This window comes from Sminthopsis crassicaudata, chromosome 1 (genome assembly GCF_048593235.1).
Source record: "Sminthopsis crassicaudata isolate SCR6 chromosome 1, ASM4859323v1, whole genome shotgun sequence".
Classification (NCBI taxonomy): domain Eukaryota; kingdom Metazoa; phylum Chordata; class Mammalia; order Dasyuromorphia; family Dasyuridae; genus Sminthopsis; species Sminthopsis crassicaudata.
In genome coordinates, this window is record NC_133617.1 from 23,662,779 (window position 1) to 23,687,333 (window position 24,555).

Below are 24,555 nucleotides of genomic sequence, written 5' to 3' on the forward strand. Positions count from 1 at the left end.
AATTTAATATAAGAAACCAGCACATTAATTGTGTTTGGCATTATACGCGTTATTCTACATTCATAGTGCTCTGCTTTTACAAAGATAGAAAGGGAACCAGATCTCATTCTTAGCTTGTCACCTATCAGTAGTTTCAGAACATGGCTTATCCTCTTAGGGTCGAGGGAGCAAGAGTATGATAATTATTGATTGATGGAAGCTGTGTTAATGCAAAGTCTTGCCTATACATCTGTCAGTTCTCCAGGGTTTCCCAGCCTTAATAAATCAAGACCCATACATTGCATCATCCTTTATTTTTTACTCAGACAATTTCTTCTCTTAAAGGGTGGTCCAGTGGTAGCTCTCTTAAGACTGCCTCTATGCCTTTTTCTTACACAAGCCTTAATGATCTGGAAATAGCAGATTTTTTTTTTGCTTAAAAATAGAAAGAAATAGACTCTTTATGATTATACTCTTTTTTTTGTATTCATTTTTCCAAATTACCCCCCCTCCCTCTATTCCCTCCCCCCGATGACAGGCAATCCCATACATTTTACATGTGTTACAATATAGTCTAGGTACAATACATGTGGGTGAATATCATTTTCTTGTTGCACAATAAACATTAGAATCCGAAGGTACATGCAACCTGGGCAGACAGATATTAGTGCTAACAATTTACATTCACTTCCCAGTGTTTCTTCTCTGGGTGTAGCTACCTCTGTCCATCATTGATCAACTGGAAGTGAGTTGGATCTTCTTTATGTTGAAGATTTCCACTTCCATCAGAATACATCCTCATACAGTATTGTTGTTGAAGTATACAGTGATCTTCTGGTTCTGCTCATTTCACTCAGCATCAGTTGATTCAAGTCTCTCCAGGCCTCTCTGTATTCCTCCTGCTGGTCATTTCTTACAGAGCAATAATATTCCATAACCTTCATATACCACAATTTACCCAACCATTCTCCAATTGATGGGCATCCATTCATCTTCCAGTTTCTAGCTACAACAAAAAGAGCTGCCACAAACATTTTGGCACATATATGACTCTTTCCGCTCTTTAGTATTTCTTTGGGATATAATCCCAGTAGTAGCGCTGCTGGGTCAAAGGGTATGCACAGCCCGATAACTTTTTGGGCATAATTCCAGATTGCTCTCCAGAATGGCTGGATTCTTTCGCAGCTCCACCAGCAATGTATTAGTGTCCCAATTTCCCCACATCCCCTCCAACATTTATCATTATTTGTTCCTGTCATCTTAGCCAATCTGACAGGTGTGTAGTGGTATCTCAGAGTGGTCTTAATTTGCATTTCTCTGATCAGTAGTGATTTGGAACACTCTTTCATGTGAGTGGATATAGTTTCAATTTCTCCCTCTGAGAATTGTCTGTTCATATCCTTTGACCATCCATCAATTGGAGAATGGTTCGGTTTCTTATAAATTATGGTCAGTTCTCTATATATTTTGGAAATGAGACCTTTGTCAGAACCCCTGTTTTTAAAATATTTTCCCAATTTGTTACTTCCCTTCTAATCTTGTCTGCACCAGTATTATTTGTACAGAAACTTTTTAGTTTGATGTAATCAAAATCTTCTATTTTGTGATCAATAATGATCTCTAGTTCTCCTCTGGTCATAAATTCCTTCCTCCTCCACAAGTCTGAGAGGTAGATTATCCTCTGTTATGATTATACTCTTAAAAGATCCCTTGTAGTTAACTTGATCACAAGATTCTCCTCCAATCCTAGTCCCCTAATTTGGATTCTATAAAAGAGAGGCAGATAAAGAGTGGTATTTTTTATTGCAATGGGATCTATGACCCCCAGCCTCATATGAATGAGCACTGCTGCCCATGGATTCACATAAAAAGTTGGCATTTGTCCCATGCAGAAAGTCACTGTGTTGGATTTTAGGAATCCCTATGCCATTCTAGAAATTTTTGATACTTGACCAAAGAAATTAAAGAATCATAAATGGAGAACTAGAAGGAACCTTAGATGTCAATCAGTCTAATCCACTTATATCATAAAATTAGTAAACTGATGTCTAGAAAGGATAAATCATTTGTCCAACATTGTACAACATAGCAAATATTAGAGGTAAGATTTGAATCCAGTCCTCCTTTCCCAAATCCAGTCCCTTTCCCACTGCCTACACCAATTGTGTAGCAAAGTTAAAACCAGAATTAGGGATCACTAAAGCCTACATTAGGATCCCTACAAAGCTGCATATTGACTTAGGAAACATATTACATTATTTATGTCCTATTATATTTTTATTGTTTTCCCAATTACATTTTAAACTGTTCAGACAGCATTCAAAAGTGTTGTCCATGCATACATGGCTATGTGTCTGATAATTCTGGTCTTTGACATATCTCTGTTTCTTGTTCAACTTTGCTTAGAATATGGCTAAGTATTCACATTGAGATGCTTTATGCTTATGAAATGTATGGTGTCTAACTATAGGAAAAGTCATCTCTCCACGTTTTTCTCCAAAAAGAACACATATGGATTATGTAGGTGAAACAATAGAGCAATGGATTCGGAATCAGGAAGACCTGATTTCAAATCTGATCTCAAAAAAATTACTAGCTATGTGACCCTACATGAGTCACTTAAACTCAAACTTTCTCATCTGTAAAATGGGGACAATAAAAATCCTATCTCCCAGGGGTTTGTGAGCAACAAATGGGATAACATTTGTAAAGGCATTTTGCAAACCTTGAATCATGATATAAGTGCTTGCCATTATTGTTGTTATTATTTGTATTATTATTGCTACCGCTATCATCATCATCATCCAATTCCACCACTAAGTTTTAGGAATGACATTAATAAGCTGAAGAGCCTTCAGAAGAGAACAACCAGACAGTTAAAGGCCCTCCCTCCTAAAGATGCTCTGTAAGAATTGGATGAAGGAATTGGAAATGGTGGGATGGTATATGATAAGTATCTTCAAGTACCTGAAAGTCTTCACTAGAAAAGAACTTAGACTTGTGCTGTTTGTCCCTACAAGTCAGACTAGAAGCAATAGGTAGATATTGTAGAGAGGTATTTTTGAACTCTGTGTATTCACATGATAACTTGATTACACATTTTTTTAAAAATAGCAAATTACACATAATAGATTTTAGTTTCATATTATTATATATTATTATGTACATTTATAATTATTAATATACTCTATTGTGGAAATTCTTGTTTTATTCCATAAATTAAAAATTAAATAAATGTTTATTTTTTTAAAATCTCAATGTAAGGAAACATTCTCTAACAATTAGAGTTTTTGAAAAATAAAATAGACTTCCTGGTCAGGTAGTAAGTTTCCTCTTACTGGAAGTTTTCAAACAAGTACAGACCACTCATTAAGGACCCTTTGGAAGGGATTCATGGTTTATATGTTGTACTCGGGAGATCTTAATCTGGCATCCATAAATTTGGGGAGTTTTGGTTATATTTTGATAACTCCATTTCAACACAATTGCTTTCCTTTGTAATCCTATACATTTCAGTTTGTATATTTAAAAACATTATTATGAGAAGGGGAGCCTAGGCTTCATCTGTCTGTCAAAGGGGTACGTGACATCTTCTCCACCATCCGCCAAAAGGCTAAAAATCCCTAGATGAAGTCCCATCTATATTGAGATGCTTCAAATCAGTTTAAGGAGAACAGGAGCTTCTACCCCCTAAGACTTAATGAATTCTATCTCTTTCATTTGTCCAGAATTCATTATCTTCTGTAGTACGAAGGGTCAAGGTAGAGAGAGTTATTTCTGTAGTGAATGAAGGGCATTTTGTGGGCATCCTATGGAGTTACATCTGTCTACTCTCAGACCTACCTGTTAGTAGTGCCAACTCAGAGCAGAGATTTCAAAACTCTGGGCGTCTGTTTACTGCCTTTCAAAGGCTCCCCAATGGGCTAGTGTCTCCCCCATGCCCTCTTTGTACTTGGAGGGGCAACAGAAGAAAGAACCCCTACTCATAGCTTCTTGCCAACTATGTTTCTTCCCTCCCTTTCATTAACAACATTGCTACATGCTATGAGTAGCTTGGATTATTTGAAGAAGCAGCAGTAATAGGTTTTAAGTGATAGTTGAAAGGTGGAGTTGGCTCGGCATATCAACATAGCACTTCACGTGTCAGAATCTTGGAGTTTAGGGGCAAAGACTGATCTACTGGGATCACAGAGATCTCTCAGCCCTTTAATTTGAAAGAAAGGGACATCTTTAAAGTAGAGGTTCTTAACTTGATGTCTACAAGACCCACCTCCCTATCCCTAGATACTTGGAGATATATTCCAGGGTGTCAGTCAGTGAACAATGATTAAGAATCTATGTGCCAGCATATATATTGTACCTAGGATATACTATAAATATTTAATATGTATGGGAATGCCTGCCATCTAGGGAAGGGGGTGGAGGGAAGGAGGGGAAAAATTTGGAACAGAAGGGAGTACAAGGGATAATGTTGTAAAAAAAATTACCTATGCATATGTACTGTCAAAGAAAATGTTATAATTATAAAAAGTTAATAAAAAAAAGAATCTATGTGCCAGGCTCTCAGGTAAGTTCTAGGAATACAAGGAAAGGCAAAACACATTTTTTTTTGCCCTTGAGGAACTCACAATTCAATGGGAGAGAAAAAGTACACACACAAATGCTATATACATTGTAAAGAGGATGTACTCAACAGAGAGAAGACCCTAAAGATTAAGAAAAATAGGGAAAGGCTTCTTGTAGATGGTAGGGTTTTATCTGGGACTTGAAGGAAATCAAGAAAGCTAGGAGACAGAAATGAGAAGGGATGCTGTTCCAGATATGGAGGATAGCCTCTGGCTTTTTCTCTGAAAGTACCCAGAATTGGGAGATTGAGGCATTTGTTCAAAGAATTGCAAGGAGACCAGTAGTTCTGAATTTGAAGAGTAAATGGTGAAGTGTTGGGGAGGAGGTATAGGAATACTGGAAAGATCAGGGAGGGGCTAGGATATAAAAGACTTTTAATATTAGAACATTTTGAAGGACTCTTAACATTGAACATTATTTCCAATCTATAGGTGATAGGGAGCCAGCGAAGTTCATTGAGTAGGAGATGGGATGTGATTACTTTGGCATGTGAGTAAAGCATTTGCAGGAAGATGAAATAGCAAGATATTTTAGTAGTCTTGCCATGAGGAGATGAAGGTCTGCACAAGGGTGGTTGTGAGATCAGTGGAGATAAAGGTCTATATTTAAGCAGTGTTACAAAATGGGTATCATTAGATCTTGGCAACAGATTGGTTTTGGAAGAGAGGACGATAGAGAGTGGAGAGTTAATGTCATCTTGATTGGAAACCTGGTTGACTGGATGATAGTGCTTTTGTTAATAGGGTAGTTTGGAAGTGACAGAGATTTTAGGAGAAAGATGAGTTAAGTTTTGTTTAAGGGTATATAAAGCATCAAATTCAGGATGTCCAATAAGCAGTTAGAAATGTGAGAAAGGAGAGAGATTAGTGTTAGCTAATTCAGTTTGACAATTATCAGCAAGGAGATGGCAATTGAATCCATAGAAACTGATGAGTCCACCAAGCAAAATAGTATATATAGAGAAGGGAAGAGCATCCGAGATAGAGTCCTGTGGGACATTCATGGTTACTGGGCATGATTTGTATAAAACTCCAGCAAAGGAGTGCAAGAAGAAATAGAAGGATAAGTAGGGGAAGAATCAGGAAAGAAGGGTGTGTCAGAAACCTAGAAGGAACAGAGTATCAAGGAGGAGAGAATGATTGACAGTGTCAAAGGCTACAAAGAGCTCAAGAATAATGAAGATTGAGAAAATGGAGTTCATAAAACGAATAAGATAAAAGTATTTTCACTAGTCTGTATCTCAGGAGTCCTTAAATTTCATATCCATGGACACACATAACACACACTCACACACTCTCACTCTCTCTCTCTCTCTCTCTCTCTCTCTCTCTCCCTCTCTCTCTCTTTCTTCTCTCTCTCTCTCTCTCTCTCTGTCTCTGTCTCTCTCTCTCTCTGTCTCTCTATCTCTATTTATATATGTGTGTGTATATATATATATATATATATATATATCTTATCTGTATTTTAATAGAATCAATTCCATTATAACCCTATGTATTTTAACATACATAAATTGTATTATATAAAAAAGCATTTTATAATTCATTTTAAAGCATTATTCTCAGAAGGAGTCTGTAGACTGCTAAGTGGATTCACATAGAGAGATCCTGATAAATTGTCAACAATTATCTCTTTGGGAGAAAAAATATACTTTAATTTTCATTATTAACACTTTCTTAAGTCTAGGCAATCAACAAAACAATATCAAATCTTGATTTTAGCAATTTTGCTGACTTCAGGGGTTAAAAGTGATCACACTGAAAATTAACCAGTTCAAGCTGGCTCCAGCACACCTCTGGATTCATAGAACATACATAAAGTTTAAAAACCTATCTGCTAATAGAAATTTTGTGTTTCCTTCAATCATTTAAAGTATGATTTTAAGAAGCTACCCAAATGCTTCAGCAGATTGCCCAAGGGGTCCAAGACACCAAAAGGGTCCTTTCCATTTAGTATATCTATGATCCTATGAAAATATGGCAAATTATGTTTTATTTCAGGCTGCATTAAAGAGGATTGTGGGCCACATGTGGCCTTGTAGGTCATGTGTTTAACACCTCTGGGCAAACTCATTAGATTTGGGATCGATTGAATGAATAGACTCAAAGAGCATATTATTGATTTGATGTTAATTTGGAAATCGATCTCCAGTGCAATTTTGAGGAATCCTGTGCCATTAAAAATTGGTAGTAATGATTGGAATAAAAAGCATAGATAGATGCTTATTGAATATGCAGATGATAGAAACTTGGGAAAGATAGCTAACACTAGATAACAGGGAAAGGAAATAATTAGCAGGTTGAAACTTTGGGCTGAATTAGATGTGGTGGAATTTGCTAGGGACCAATGACAAATCTTAAAACTTACCTTCAAAAAAAAAAAGAAAAAAAAACTTCACCAATTTGAACCAATTAATTGTCGTTAAAAAAAGGGGAAAGTATGACTAGTTAGTGGTTCATCTGAAAAAAGATCCGGTGGTCTTTAGTGGCTTGTTATTTCACTGTAAATCAACAGGACAACATGATAGCCTAGAAATCTAAAGGCAACATGGCTTTGAGAAGTATAAGGTGAATGTGAACCACATTAAAAGAGATTTGGTATCCAGTGAGATAATAATTTCGCTTTAGTTTTCTATACTCAAACCACTTCTGGATGATTGGGTTTATTTCTGGATGGCCAATTTTAGGAGGGATCTTGTTAAGCTGGAGAATATGAGGGAGTAGTTAACTAGGATAGTTCTGAGTCTTAAGTTATCCATCAATCGGTGTACTATATAAATGCACCATATAGCTATTGTTATTTTCATCATCATCTTTTTCTTCTTCACCATTATCATCATCATTTTCTGGTTTACAGATAAGAAAATTAAGGCTCAGAGAATTTGAATGATTTACCTATAGGATTCCACATTTAATAATTCTTGAACCCATGTCTTTTGTACTCCACCTCTGGAACTTCACCCATGTATGTTGTAACATGCTTACATGTATGGATTTTTATCTGATTTTAATTCATTCAGAAAATATTTTTGAGTCACTGTGTTCTAGAACAATGCTCACTTTGGTTTCTTATTTTCTTTTCCCAGCTTCCCATTATTACAAGTACAAACAACAGTTCATTTTCCCAGGTAAGTTTTGTGGCTCTTACTAGCTACATTTATACATTTGGGCCCTATTCTAGAGGGAGAACTTGGGTAATACCTTGGAAGGAGTATGGGCACTAATTTGGGAGGAGAGTTTGGATTTTTTTATGGTGGAAGTAGGATTAACATTGGCGAACGTGGGTAGTCATTTAAAGCTTTTGAGCGAGAGAATGCAGTGATGGAAGTCATATTTTACAAAGATTCACCTAGCACTGGTAGTCACAATAGTTGGGCAGGAGAAGAATTACTGAACCAGGGGAGAGTGGCTGGGGAAGCCATTTAAGAAGCTGTTGGAATAAACATGACATGTTGTTAATTTTTCCCCTTTCCCCTTCCCTCTCTTTCACACATTCACACTTGTATAAATGCACTGCTTTTCATAGACAGAAGGGCCTATGTCACTGTTCATTCGCTCTCGTCTCTTCTGGCATATGGAACCAGGCTGAGTGATTCCCTTGAAATGGACTTCAGTTTGTTCAGAGTCAGTTCTGGGGAAATCCTTCTGAGGCTCCATTACCTTTTAAACATGTTCAATCAATCAATCATCCTTATTCAACATCTGGAGTTCAAATTGGGCTTCAGATACTAACTTTGTGACCCCTGGGAAAGTCATCTAACTTTCATTTGTCTTAGTTTGCTTTGCTATAAGATGGGGGTAAAGATAATAGCTACTTTCTAGGATGGTTGTGGTGATCAAATGAGATGATATTTGTAAAACACTTGACATAGTGCCTGGCACATCGTAAGCACTCTACAAATCTTAACTGTTGCCATCTTGGGGCAGATAGGTCATGCAGTGGATACAGCATTAGGTTTGGAATCAGGAAGACTCATTTTCCTGAGTTCAAATCAGACCTTGGGCACTTACTGGTTGTGTGATCCTGAACACATCACTTCACCCTGTCTGTCCTAATTTCCTCATCTGTAAAATGATCCAAGAAGCAAATGACAAACCATGGTGGTATCTTTGCCGAGAAGATCCCAAATGGGGTCACAAAGAGGAGGACATGACTGAAATAATTAAATAACAGCAAATTGTTCTTATTACTTTGTGCTAAGAGAACCAATAAAAATGGGAGACAGTCAGAAAACATTTATTAAGAACTTGCTATGTGCTAGGCCCTGTGCTAAGAGCTGATAATACAAAAAAGGCAAAAAGCAGACTTTGCTCTCAAGAATTAATAGTCTAATGAAAGAACTATATGAACAATTAGGTACAAAAAAGATCTATATAAAATAAATTGGTGATGCCCAGGAGAGAAGGTACTACAATTAAAGAAGATGGAAAAAGCTCCTTGTATAAGGTGAGATGGGCTGGTGAGAGCCTGAGCTGAGTTTCCTACAGAAAACATTGTTTTAGGGTCATGAGACAGTTGAAACTAGAAGATGTCATTGACTCTTGGTTGCCTCCTCTATCTGAGAAGTGTGTCTTTTTATCTTTATTCTTGTGTAATGACCATGTTAGCATCCTGGATACCTTAGAATCAGCTGAAGTCAGGATAAGCAAAAGTCCTTGGTCTTTATTCTTGGTCTTTAGTGGTAGAAGTGAAGAGAATGGATGGGTAGGATCTCCATGACTTCACCTCCTTGTTTCCCGCCCAGAAGTGACTCTGGCTAGTCTCACTCCATCCCCTAGTCCCTCCCACAATTCTTTGTATACACCAAATGATTGGGCCAGCACAGGACAGTGGGAAGGGCCATTTTCCAAGCATATGCTTATAGCGTATTGGCCAAATCGGTAATTAGCCTCAAGTGCTTGATTGTCCAACCTCGCTGCATTAACTCAAGAGTTTCAGCCCTTTACATTCTTGGATCTTTTGTTTTCAGATGTGGTTCCAGTGCCTGAGACACCCAATCGAGCACCCCAAGTCATCCTCCATCCAGTGAACTCAAACCCAATGTAAGTTGAGCTTTCTTTCCTGTCTGGTGACCACAAAGTCATCTATTCTTCTTAGCCTAGCCTTTCCAGCTTTCTACCCAGGACTCCCCCACTTTAGAGATGAGGAGGAGGGAGTCAATCCTCACTGGTCAGACATCTACCAGCTCTGTCTTGATGATGTAAATGCTGATCTGGGCGTATTTAGTCAAAACACTTATCTGGAATTGGGGGGATGGTGGGGAGAGAAGGTCAATGCAACAAAAATCCTTTTTTCTCTTTCTTGGAACAAGTCTGTCTTAAAATTGATAATGGTAACTCTTGGGGGCATGATCAGAGATCCAATAGAAAGACATGTATTATATTATATTATATTATATTATATTATATTATATTATATTATATTATATTATATTATATTATATTATATTAATTATATTATGTTATATTATATTATATTATATTATATTATATTATATTATATTATATTATATTATATTATATTATATTATATTATATTATATTATATTATATTATATTATATTATATTATATTATATTATATTATATTATATTTATTATGTTATGTTATATTATATTATATTTATTATATTATATTATATTATATTTATTATGTTATATTATATTATATTATATTATATTATATTATATTATATTATTTATATTATATTATATTATATTTATTATGTTATATTATATTATATTATATTATATTATATTATATTATATTATATTATATTATATTATATTATATTATATTATATTGAAAGATATATATTTTAGGGGAGGCAGTATATCATAGTGCAAAGAGTGCACCAGGGATTCATTCCTAGCTCTGTTTATTACTTCCTGTTTGATTTTGAACAAGTCTCTCAACCTTTGTTGTTTTCATTTCCTGTAAAATAAAGGACTGGACTAAATGGTCCCTGAAGCTTTCTAGTTTGATGGACCAAAGGACTCTTAATTTCCCTTATTTATGTAAGTCAGAGGTGTGTGGTCTAGACGACATATCTGGAGACCCCTGAGACATTCTCCTTAGGACTCATAAGGGTAAAACTCTTTTCATAATAATACCAAGGTGTTTTAATTTCAGATGCAGTAACTATGAGATATGACTCACATAAACAAAAGCTCTTTGGGTCAAGTCCTCAATAAATTTTGAGAATTATGAAGGGATCCTGAGACCACAAAGTTTAAAATTATTGTTCTAGGTCAAGATTATTTTCCTGGGGCCAAGAACTTGTATGTGTGGTTTGACATTTTGATAGCTATATTTCAATAGAATTGGTTTCCTTTTAATTCTATGTATTTTAAAACATGATTCTGAGAAATTTTCACTAGATTGTCCAAGGGGTCCAAAACACAAAAAAGGCTCAAGAAATCCTTCTAGATGACTAGCTCTAGAACAAAGTCTAACAAATAAGGGAGAGCGGGTTAGTTTCCCTTCCTTCTTCTAATACAAATGCCTTTGCTAGCAAAATTTTGTTGACATGAAAATCAAAGAAAAGTTAGAAAAAGAGGCATAATTGAGGATTGTAATGGTAATTAATTCAGCAAAACTAACAAGTACATTGAACAATATACACAGTATTCTTCATCTTTAGATTTCCACTTAGCAAAGAAGGGAGAGAGGTGGCTGGTTTTTTCCACTTTCATTTTTTATTCTTTGTTGAGGATCCTTGTTGGAGGAAAGTGAAGAGTAATATACGGAGAGAAAGGTGATTTCAAAAGGAGTTTTCTTTTTAATTTTGTTTTGTTTCAAGAAAATCAAGACAGAGCCTTGGGAAGCCTGAGTGATGGGTATTTGGAAGTAAGGGAGAGACAACTGGACTCAATGTATCAATAAATACTAGCATTAGTTTTGTTTTATAGTGTTAATTTTCTCACCAACTATCAAAGACAACTTGTTCATTAGCTGCTCTCCCCAACCCGGATGCCAAAGGCACTGGGTCTTTGAGGGGGGGATCTCCCCAAAGCTCCTGACCTGGAGTTATTGGCTTTTTCACCAGTCATGCACTACACTTTCTGTAGGTAACACCCTTGGGTGATGGATGAGCAGTTCTAAACAGTCATTATTCATTCCTTTTCCAGTCATCTTTATACTTGTATACAGGTCAGTGATTAATGGACAATGCAGAAATGTCTTTGCTTTAGTGCAAACATGATCCTGGAAGCTCTAATTTGCTACCTTGGGGAGGTAAGAATAGGATAGATTTCACAGGAAGACAAAAGAGTCCTGGATTGAGAATCTGGGGACCTGTGTTCAAAGCCTACTTCAAATGCCTAATCATTAAACTTCCTAAAGACCCAGTTTCACTAGCTGCCTAATGAGGAAAACTTGAAAGGCTGTCTTCTGTAAAAGAAATTAGCTCTGGTTCTGCTTGGCCCCAGAGGGCAAAATCAGAAACCATCTATGGATAGAATTGGCAGAGACACATTTAGGTTTGAAATTTGGGAAGACTTCCCAACAAAGCAAATTGCCCCAAAGAGGAATGAGAAAGTTCTTCCCCGCCCCCCTCTTCAGAGATTGAAAGCAAAGACAGTGGTAGATGGACTTCTTGGACAATTCTTGCAGGAGTGGGAAAGATGGGGGAGGGTGAGATGATTTCTGAGGGACCTTATACTAGTGACATGGAATGAGAGTTGGGAGCTGGAGGTAGAAGGAGCACTCCACTGAGAGCTGTGTGTTTTATACCTCATATGTGACAAAACTTGGAATTTAAATGTATAGCCCTGATATCCCAAGATAGTCCCTGAAGCCAAGAAGTTCTGGGTATAAATCCTATTTCTGATACTTTCAGCCTTTGTTATCCTGATTAACTCAACCTTTTAGGACACTGGAGAAATCTTTTTTATGGTCTGTACCCCTTTGGCAGTCTGCTGAAGATTATATACCCCTTATGAGAAAATGTTTAAACTAAAGATATATTATATATATATCTTTATATAGATAGATAGATAGATAAATATAGATATAGATATAGATATAGATATAGATATTTTTATATAAAACTATGGGTCATAACCCCATATGAGGAGTCTGATAACTAAATATGGTAATTGTGAAATTATGATTTATTATCAGTAAATGATTTGTATATCTGTTTTATATATCTATATACTTGGAATTGGGTAAAAATTTCTTGAGTGAAGAAAATTTTAAGAAGCCTTGATACATATATATTATATTATATATAATATACATTTTATATATATTATATGTTGTAAAAATAAAATATAGATTATAAGAGAAACAAATCATACAAAAATTATGCATATGTATATATATATATATATACATATATATATATATATATACATGCACACAAGTTCATAGACCCATGTTAAAAACACTTTTGCTCTAAGATGAAGAGAAGATGTTCACCTGCATTGGTGAAGGATTTTTTCTCTGCCAGAAGAAACTGATGAAATTGCAGGTCATGTCCAAACAAATAGCAGAGAAATCCCAAACTTTGTCTTTACTTATCTCTATACATGTTATATGTGTGTGTTTGTGGTTGCCACCCCGAATAGAATGTAAGCGTGGCACATAATAGTTAATCATTAAAAGTTTGTTGAACTGAGTGGAATTGAATGGCTTTCTACTAATAAGTCAAGTATCTAAATAGAAGGAAGCATGCTTGGAGAATAATCTCATGGTCCAGCAAAATAATTCTAGGAATAGAATCATCGGACCTGGATTTAAATCTTGATCCAGCCACATAATGGAGCCCAGTGGCCTTAGTCAAGACAATTCACTTTCCTGAGTCTTAGTTTCCTCATCTGTAAAATGAGGTCATTGGACTAGCTAAACCCTAGAATTCCTTCTAGCTTGAGATCTAGAATCCCAAGAATACTATACAGGTGCATTTTTCCTCTGAATAGTGATGGATCCGATCTAATTTCTAACACTGATAGTCACTTTCCCAGTAGAAAAATGACATTGCAGCTTCATGGACTTTATTACATTTAAACCAACAGCTAGGAACAGAGGATTTGTAGGGGCAGCAGAGGTGGAATAGTAATATAATAGCCTCTTGTGCTGTAATATCCAGATTCAAAAGAAAGGCAAACAGGAGGAGGGACTTATTGTGCTGCTAAAGGCTGAGCAGAAAAGCCAGCTACCATTGTCCAGCAGGATTGGGTCTCAGCTTCTCATCGCACCAACTGTCTCTATTGCAATTACAGTCTGCCTTGCTCTAAATAATTGGTTAATCCAAGAGATAACAAATAATGCTCTGCTCTTTGGAAATCTCAAAGTGGAGTTGAAAGGACACTTGGCTGTATGCTCTCCAATTATTATTAATTGTGCTAGAGCATTAACTGACAACAGGACGGGAGGCTTGTGAGTGTCTATGATAAAAGAGCATTACAGTTGCAGGAAATTTATTAGACTCAGTTTGGAAAATAAAAAAAGGGCCATGGGGCAATAATAATAGCTACTACCACTTAAGTAGCACCTTAGCCTAGCGCTATGCTTACTTGATTCTCATAATGAACCTTGGGTGTAGATGCTATTATTATCCCCTCCCCCCTTTTTACAAATGAAGAAACTGAGGCTCAAAAGAAGAGAAATTATTTGCAATAGGTCACACAAATGCTGTTGCAATGAGAATTTATGAATAAATGGACCCAAAATAAGAAAGCCTTGTAGTCAAATTGTACTTCAGAGACTTACTAGATTCATGACCATAAGCATGGACGAGTCATTTAAGCTCAGTTTCCTTTGGGCAAGTCATTTAACCTCAATTTCTTTATCTGTAAAACAGGGATGACAAAAGCATCTACTTTTCAGGATTGTTGTGAGGATCAAATGAAATAATGTTCATAAAAGTCCTTAGCAACCCTGTAGATTCATGTGAGCATTCATGATGGACGTGGGCTATAATGGAATGAGTGCTAGCTTTGGAATTGGGAAGACCCAAGTTCAAGTTTCACCTCTAATATATTCATGCTGTGTGATCCTGGGCAAATTGTTTAATTTCTCTGTGTTCTGGACGACTATCTCCAAAGTATATAATGGGCTACTCTGCATTGGAGGCATTTCCTTATCTGGAGTTAAATCCTAAGTGGTTCCTCAGTGCCAGAAACTGTGCTAAGCCAATGAATCAAAGGGTAAATAATAATAAATAAGTAAATAAAAAAATGCAGAAGTCATTGGTTAAGCACAATGATCCTCATCTCCCTGGAACTTACAATCTATTCATGAGAAAGGGCAGAACTCATAGAAAATAAGGGCAGCTGGGTGGCATAATGGATGGAGAGCACTGAGCTTGGAGTCAGGGAAATGAATTCAAATTCTATTTTCAGACACAAGCAGTAAAAATCTGAACAAGTTACTTGACCTCTCTGCCTCAGTTTCCTCATTTGTAATTTGAAGGGAGTGGGCATCTTGGACAGTAAAGTCCCTTCCAGCTTCCAATTTATGACACCATGGAGATATATAGGAAGCAAATAGGAAGTCATTTAGGGTTTTGAGAAGAGTATTAATGACGGGGAGTTGGTCTCTGAATGAGCCTTGATGAGGACAACCTGTACAAAGGCATGGAGGGGAGAGATCCAGTGTCACGTATGAAAATGGCAAACAGTCAAGAGACAAAGAGTTGTGTGAAATAGTCCTAGAAATTGGATTATGAAGGACTTTGTATTTTATCCTACAGACAATAGGGAGCCCTTAAAACTTGTTGATCAGAGAGTGACATGGTGACCCTGTGCTTTAGGAAAATCAAATTAGCAACTGAATGGAGGATAGATTGGAGAGGGGAGTAGGGAGGTAAGAGATCAGTAAGAAGACTCATGGAAATATCCAGATAAAAAGTAAAGAAGGCCAGAACTAAGTCACCATAATGGACAGAGCATTGAACTTGGAGTCAGGAAGATATGAATTCAAATCCAGCCTTAGATACTTAGTTGTCTCATCCTGGGCAAGTGACTCCACTTCAATCTGTCTCAGTTCCTCTTCTGTAAAATGGTGATAATAATTTCATCTACCTAGGTTTGTTGTGTGGGTCAAATTACATAATTGTGAGATGCTTAAAGTATTATATTAATGCTGCTGCTGCTATTGTTGCTATTACTACTACTACTACTACTACTACTACTACTACTACTACTACTACTACTATTACTACTACTACTACTACTACTACTACTACTACCACTCCTTCTACTACCACTCCTTCTACTACCACTCATCATCATCATCATCTCGGTGGATATAAGTAGATAATAGAACATGGAAGTTATAAATTTTTTTGATTCCTAGTATCTCCCCCCTCAAACAACATGCAATAAAGTGGAAAAAAAAGATGGACATTCATAATTATAATTTTTTCTATTATTACATATGCTCTCTTGGAATGAAAATTTATTTTATATATGTATATATATATATATTCATATATATGTGTATGTATGCATGCATATACATGTATATATCTATGTGCATGTATGTGCATATATATGTATATTTATATATATAGTATGTATATACATGTGTATATATTGATACATATATAATAAATATATTATAAATCCTCCCTGTTATTCTATCAGGCATATGACAATGTTTTGTTTTCTATCATTTTCCTTTTCTGTCCTTCTTTTCTTTATTCTGTTTTTTTTCTTATTTTGTATTTAATTCAATAAATAACATTTTTAAAAATAGGAAAAATAGGAAGAGGAAGCAGGAACAATAAAGGAAGCAGGTACTCCTCTCTTGCTAGAACCCAGAAAGGTTACTGTATTGAAACTGTCTTATTAAGCAATTGGGATTTATTATCTTTTAATTAATAGATTATTTCAAAAATGGAATTAGGTGGTGCAGTAGATAGAGCACTGGCTCTGGAGTCAGGAGGAACTGAGTTCAAATTTTATCTCAAATACTTGATGTTTACCAGCTGTGCAAGTCACTTACAACCCCAATTGCCTGATGAAAGAAAGAAATGGAAAGACCCAGAGCAATAGCAGGGCCTAATCAATTTTCTAGTTAAAAACCTATAACTATGTATGTAAACAGCTGAAGTCAATATGCCTAAGTTTCCATATAACCATCAATTAAAACTATTTTTTTTCTTCTCCCCTAAAGCCTGGAAGGAAACCCATTACTTCAAATTGAAGTGGAGCCAACATCAGAGGTGAGAACCATGGAGAGTCCAAAGAAACTTTCTACATGTTGAGCCTGAGTGAGCTGAAACTTGGCTTGAAACCAATGAAACAGAGACAAAGAGGGCTGGGATTGGGGAGTGGGAAGGGGAGAAAGCAGTGTATGGCCTGCGGCTGGCATTCCACCCCATGCCCTTCAAAGCCCAACTCAGGAACAATTAAAATGAGCTGACCGTTCCCAGCTTTGGACTTAATGGACCATTATATATGGACATCATTGGAAACCATGTTGTACGGAAGTTGGCAGTGAGTCAGCATTGTCTGGATGGAAAAAGGAAAAGAAAAACAAGCTGGGAGAGTGAGGTCAATGGAGAGTGGGTCATGACCCACAGTCTTGAGCTTTGAAGGGGAGGGGAGGGAAAAAGGAAGGGGGATGTGGGGGTGGGGAGAATCATATATTCAAATGAGGGGAATCCACCTAAGAAGTCAGTAAAGCACACCAAATGTTTAGTGGGCTCCCACTGATGGCCTTGAGGTTCTTGAGAAATGAAAGACAAGTGGATAGAGCCAACAATCGAGAACCTTTTGGTTTTCCCAGTGTTCCTTGGAGCTAACAGTAGTATGGTCCTCATTTCCTGAGAAAATCCTTCCTAGATCAGTCAATATTTGTGAAGCTTTTGTTATACTTCATATTTACTATGTGCTAAACACTGCAGTGCTTATTGTTGTTATTGAATCATTATTGTTATTTTTGAGTCTCCATTTGGGGTTTTCTTGGCAAATATAGTAGAGTGGCTTTCCATTTCTTTCTCTACAGTTGAGGAAACTGAGATAAGCAGGGTTAGTTAAGTGACTTGTCCAGGTAGTAAGTGTGTGCGTCCAGATTTGAACTCATGCCGATGAGTCATCCTGATTCCCATCCCAGTATTATGTGCATTATGGCACCATCAAGCTGACCTTAGCACTGGGGCAAAAATTCTTTCCCTACAGCCAGCTCCACTTCAATAAAAAAAAATCATTAACTTTCTTGGATCTCAGCTTCCTCATCCATAAAATGAAGGGATTAGACTTAATGATCTTTGAGATGCCATCTAGCTTTGATCCTAAGTTACTTGACTTAGTGAGGTCCCAATTTCTTCATCTGGAAAATCAAGTACTCCTTGGCCTACCTATGCTGAAATGCTAACTTGAGAATATTGCTAAAAAATTACATTTAGAAAAACACCACGTCATCATACGTTCGATTTCACTGGAGGTTTATTAACCACTTATATTTTTTTATTGTTTTTTTTTTAACTTAGTATAATGAACATTGTGGCAGTGTAGACTTCAGATCACCCTTTGCTAAAATGGAATGGAAAGAGCTTCCATTTCTAGAATGGAAGAGCTGAAAGGAATCTCAGAGACCGGTGATTCCAACCCATAACTGAATAGGGATCCCTTCTTTCAATATCCCAACGAGTCAATTTGGTATTCTCTAGAAGACCTAGACTCTGGGGAACAGACCAATTCAATTTAATCCATCAAGCATTTACTAAGCACCTGCTATGTTCCATTTACTGTGTTAGGTGCTTGGGATACCAAGAGTAGGAAAAACCCCAACAACCCTTTCTTCAGAGAGTTTTCATTCTAAGGGAAATATGCCTTACGAAGTGTGGCAGAAAGGAAGGTTTGCTATAAGATGGGGAAAATCGTGCAAGTATTTGAGATCTTTGTAAGGAATACAAGCTAACGAATGATGGTGACTTTCTTGTTACTGGAGGTGTAGAAGAAAGTGGAAGAATTACTCATTGGGAATATGTGTTCAAGTAGGAATGGGACCAGATTGAGGTCCCTGGAAACTCTGAGAATCTGCAACTTTTGTGATTCTTACCAAGTGACCAGAAGGCTCAAGATCAGACCTGGGAATTATATTCTGTGATTCAAGCACCAAGTTCTTACTAATTAATAAACACTGACAAATAATTGATTAATAAATTAATAACACTTGATTAATTAATAAACAATGATAGCTAACATTTACATAACACTTCAATGTTTGCAAAGTGGAGGCTTAGAGCAGAGATGATAGTTACTTTAAAGTTTCTGAAGGACTCTCATGTAGAAGGGGGAATTAACCCTGTCCTGCTTGGCCCCAATGGGGAAAATTAGCAACATGGTGGCTATTTGCTCATGATAGAAGGGAATGCTTACTAACAATTAAGTGCTTAGGACCACATATCTAGCCCTGGAAGGGATCCCATAGATTATTTGATCTAACCCTTTTCTATTGCCAATGAGGAAAGTGAGGCTCTAAGTTATACAGATTTGTTTGTTCTTTGTTCTCAAAAAGGACCATGGCATGGGGTGGGGGGTAATTCCATGGCATGCAAGTGAATTGGATTGAAGTGAGGGAGTGCCAGCTGTCCTGATCCATATCTGGCCACTGGAACCAAATGACTCTGAAGGGTCATACAGGAAGCAAGCATCAAGGGCATGATTTGAAGGCAGGTTCACAACTATTGTTCTTTCCACTGTCCTCATACTGTCCTTATGTAGAATGGGCTGCCTTGGAAGGGAGTATCATCCCCCTCTAAAAATCTTCAATCAAAGGACAGATGAATGAGTATTTAGCATTTCTTTAGTGCCTAAATATTTTATTTTGTCTATCATTAAGTATTATTATTTTTTAATTCAGGCAGTTGCGGGTAAGTGACTTGCCCAGGGTCGCACAGCTAGGAAGTATCTGAGATCAGATTTGAACTCAGGTCCTCCTGACTTCAGGGCTGGTGCTCTATCCACTGCACCACCTTGCTGCCCAAGTATTTAGCATTGTTGCTGAGATTTTAACTTCCACCTCTGAGGTCCCTTCCAGCTCCAAGATTCGGGAATACGTTGACAGTAGGCGTTGATCTAAGCAAAAATGATTGACTTGTGATTTCTAGCAAGAAGAATGTTTAGAAGCATTTGAAACTTGAGATGAGGAAACTGGGTTTGGGTTAGAAAGCTTAGGGAGTGCCAAAGCAACAGTTCTTTCTGACTCCCAGTTGGATGCTCTAGTCACAGGACACCCCGCCCCTCCACAATTGTTCTCATTTCTCTTTCCTACCTGCCACAGAATGAGGAGGGGAACAATGAAGCTGAGGAATCAGAGGATGACTTTGAGGAGATGAACCTCTCGCTTCTCTCTGCCCGCAATTTCCCCCGCAAGGCCAGTCAGACCAGCATCTTTCTCCAAGAGTGGGACATCCCCTTTGAACAGCTGGAGATGGGCGAGCTCATCGGCAAGGGCCGGTTTGGGCAGGTGTACCACGGCCGCTGGCATGGGGAAGTGGCCATAAGGCTTATTGATATCGAGAGGGACAATGAGGACCAGCTCAAGGCCTTCAAACGGGAGGTCATGGCCTATCGGCAGACGCGGCATGAGAACGTGGTACTCTTCATGGGGGCTTGCATGAGCCCGCCCCACTTGGCAATCATCACCAGGTCAGTGCCTTGCGCCAGTTCGGACATAGCCTCCCTAAGCCTGAGTAGATCTTTACTCTTGCATCCTTCCATCCACTACCAAGCCACCTGACATGGTCCAGGTTGCTCTGGACAAGCCAGTCTCTTAGTGAATAGATGTTCCATGTATATTCCATGTGAGTACCGGGACAGCCAGGTATATTGAGTACCGATGCCCTATAGTGGGTTGGTGCAGTGGAAAGGACCAAAAAACAGAGGATCTGGTTTCTAATTCTGATTTGCTACAACTCAGAGCTTGGTAATTTAATCTCTCTGCCTCATTTTCCTTCTCTGTAAAAATGAGGGAGGTGAGCCTGATGGCCTCTGAGATTTGTTCCAGCAGTGATATCATGTAACTGGCACTGGATTGGCAATCAGAGGACCTCCAGTCAAATTCTCAGTCTGTTTCCTTCAGCTTGTAATGATCTGGAGTAAAATCACCTCTGGGCCTCAGCTTCCCATTTTTAAAATGAGAGGGTCAGATTAAATGATTAAATTTAGTGTCTATTATGAAGTGTTTACAATGTACTGAGCGCTAGAAATACGAATGCAAAAATGAAATTATCCTTTTTTTTCAAAGAGCTTCCATTCTAATGAGGCGAGTCCTGAACACCATTACTCAATGCAACTTCTTTATGCAACACAATGCTGCTTTTAGGAATATATAAAGTACTATCTCTTGGTAAGGTAGTTAGGTGGCACTGGAATCATGAAGACTTATCTTTGTGAATTGAAATATAGCCCCAGACATTTCTTGTTGTTGTTGTTGTTGTTGTTGTTGTTGTTATTTTGGTAAGTATTTGCCCAGGGCCACACACTTAGGGAGTGTTAAGCGTCTGGATTTGAACTCAGGTCCTCCTGACTTCAGGGCTGGTGCTCTATCTACTGCGCCACCTAGCTGCCCCCACTTCAGATCCTTCCTAGTTGTGTGATCCTGGCCAAGTCATTTAATCCTGTTTGCCTCAGTCTTTTCATCTGGAAAATGAGCTGGAGAAGAAAATGGCAAACCTCTTCTACTGAATTTTTATCAAGAAAACCCCAATGGGGTCACAGAGAATTGAATACAAAATAAAATGACTGAATAACAAGAAAATTTCTTCATAAAATATAAGCAGAGAGAGTACCTTTAAGTCAGTTCACTTTCACATACAAGGTAGTGGATACATATACAAATGAGACCGTCTTTATCCTAAAAAAGTATATATTCTAATAGCTATACACATATGGAAAGGGTGACCAGGGAAGACTCTTTTGGTTTGGGAAGTCACAGGGATGGTGTGTGAAACACGACTAACATGCCTCCAGTAAACCTAGACTGTAATTCCCCTTTTTTAAGTAAGTTTTTTTCTCTCTTAAGGCCACATTTGCTTCATCTTAAAATGCTAGAGTGGAACTAGGTGATTTCTAGGGTTCCTTTGAGATCTACAATTCTATATTTCTATAATTTAAACTTATATGATTTAATTTATAATATATCATTTAAAATTCTATAGCTATAATTTAAAATTATATAATTTAATTTATGTATAATTTTAAATTATATAGTTCTATAATTTATAATTCTACAATTTAATTCATATCATTTATAATATAATTTGAAATTATATAATTCATCATTTATATAATTTAATTTATGTAATTTGTGATATTTTTAAATTATATAGCTCTATAATTTATGATATAATTTAAAATATATAACCTAAAATTATATAGTTCTATAATTTACACTTACATAATCTGATTTATATAATATATAATGTATAATTTAAATTATATACTTCTATAATTCACAAGATGATAGATTTCAAACCAGAAAGGATTTCTGAGGCCATCTAATCCAATTCCCTTCATTTTACAGTGAAGGAATATACACATATTAAAGCCAAGTGACTTCTCCATCACATTTATAGTAAGTGGTAGATACCAGATTTGAATCCAAGATCTCTGGATTCAAGTCTAGTGTTCTTTCTAATGTACTGTATTGATTTTACAGAGTATCATTTGGTTTTTATGATTCCACATGTCCTTCAGGATTTTCTTGAGCCTCTAGTTCATAATAATAATAGAAGAAAAGAACAAGAACAAGGAGGAGGAGGAAGGGGGAAAAGTGGAAGATGGGGGAAGGGGGAGAGGAGGAGAAAAAGGAAGGGAAAGGGGAGAGGGGAAAAGAGGAAAAGGAGGAAAAAGAGAAGGAAAAAGAGGAAGAGGAAGAAAAATTGATGACCCTTTAAAGTTTCCAAAGCATTTTACAAAAGTCAATTGAATCTCATGATAAACCTGGAAAGTAAGTGTTCCTATTATCCCCATTTTATAGAGGAGGAAATTGAGGGTCAAAAGAGGTATATGTAAGGATTATAATTATTAACCTAACCTTACTAAAACCAAGCTGAAAGACTTGTTAATAGTGTGAAGATTAGTGCAATGAAAGTAGAATTTTCTGAATGTCATAGCACCACTTTACTGATTTTTAAATTGGCTTCACTTTAGCTATTTGGAAACTGGCTGTGTTCATTTACATTCTCCATGCTGGCCCCTCATAGCAGCAATTATACCTTTGGTTTGGGCCAAATTTCATGGCACCCCCTCAGAATCTCCTTTTTCCCAGTGACATTACATAATTATGGTTGATAATGTTACTGTTATTATTAAAGTCGGCTTTGTGGTGCAGTGGATAAAGCACTGGATCTGAAGTCAGGATGCCCTGAATTCAAATCCATTCCTATCCTAATGTGCGCAGCGAACATTTATGGAAACTGTAGGTCAGACACGAAAGTCCCATGATCCTTAGGATGCAGCAGCAAAGCAGATGTGTTGTCTCTACTTTAATGTAATTTTCATTGATAAAATCATATCCTTTTTGGATGTTGAGCTGTTTGATAGTACCAAGGACTTTGGTGGTGAGAACTGAGCTGACTGGCTGGGTCTTCAGTAACTGGCATTGAGATCAGCATGTTGGCAGAGGCTAATGCTAGGTCTCATCTCTTGTAATGATGACTAGGTACTGGACTGGTGATCTGGATAGAAGTGGGCCAGAAAGAGAGAGAGATGGAGAGATAGACAGAAAGAGAGACAGACAGACAGAGACAGAGACAGAGCTAGATTCAGAGAGTAACAGGTATAAAAAGAGAGAGAAACACACACAAACACAAAAAGACCGAGACAGAGAGATAGAGAGACAGACAGAGACAGAGATAGATTCAGAGAGTAACAGGTATAAAAAGACGGAGAAACACACACAAACACAAATAGAGACAGAAAGACAGAGACAGAGAGACAGAGAATTTCATTACATTTTTTCTTCTTCTTTAGAATGTAAGCTCTGTAAAGTCCAGGAACTGTTTGTTCTTACTATTTCTATCCCCAGCACCTACCCTAGTACATAGCCTATAGAAAATACTGAAATACTTATTAATCTGACTGACTGAAAGTTTGGGGATTGTCTCGGGCATAAATGATTTCCCTCAGCTAACTGATGAATTAAATGGCAAACATTTTCTAAGCACTTATTACATGCCAGGCTCTATGTTAAACAGGAGAGACTGAAAAAAAGGACAAAAATAGTTCCTATCTTCAAGGAAAAAGGGATATAAAGGGAAAGGTTCTTTAGTGACATCCAAGCCACCTTTGTTGCTGGCTGCCATGTTCTCGTAATTTTCTCTCTTTCTTCTTCCTCTTTCTTCCTCATCCCAATCATTTTTTAAATTGTTGTTTATACAAACTGTGAATTGCAATTATGCGTATCATCTTTGTCTTGCCCCACCAGGATGTCTTTCCCTTAGCAACCCTCCTGGGAGAGAGTGATCATTATGAAGCAAAAATTAAACTGTGTGGCTTATTAAATGAGGCAACTGGATTGATGGTTCTTGTCTATTATATGTAGTATTCTGAAACTCCTCAGAAGGAAAAAATAAACAACTGCCTACAGATTTCACAAATAACTTGTCCTTTTCCTAACACTGTGAAAGATGCTCTGGCTTTGAGAAATGTAATTGGAGTTTTAAGTGTTTGGTATTTTCTATAAGCATCCAAATACCCAGTGGTGGACAAGGGCCAAAGGCAACAGTCTTTATGCTGTGCCATTGTGTAGGTTTATATTTATCTTCTGGTGGGGCTTTTTCCCCCCTGCCTTGCTGTTACACCCTTCGGTAATAGACAGATGTTGGCCATCCCATCTTCTTATCTGCATGTTCCATAGGAAACCAAATATTTGAATGATTTGATTAATCGCCATCTCTTAGATATTGGTTGGCTAAGGGATATGGCTGGCCATTGGCCAGCCCAACTGGAACATTTTTTGGACATTGAGTTATTTTACTGAGAACATA

At 37.1% G+C, this 24,555-nt stretch overlaps 1 protein-coding gene across 2 annotated transcripts in view; it reads left to right on the forward strand.

Moving 5' to 3' along the window:
* KSR2 (kinase suppressor of ras 2) overlaps positions 1-24,555 on the forward strand; it is a 600,040-nt gene that overhangs the window by 466,549 nt on the left and 108,936 nt on the right. For both annotated transcript variants that reach the window (XM_074296724.1, XM_074296733.1), the window contains exons 11-14: positions 7,691-7,732; positions 9,575-9,647; positions 16,731-16,779; positions 19,845-20,212. In XM_074296724.1, coding sequence (XP_074152825.1) covers positions 7,691-7,732; positions 9,575-9,647; positions 16,731-16,779; positions 19,845-20,212 — 532 coding nt within the window. The remainder of the gene's footprint in view (positions 1-7,690; positions 7,733-9,574; positions 9,648-16,730; positions 16,780-19,844; positions 20,213-24,555) is intronic.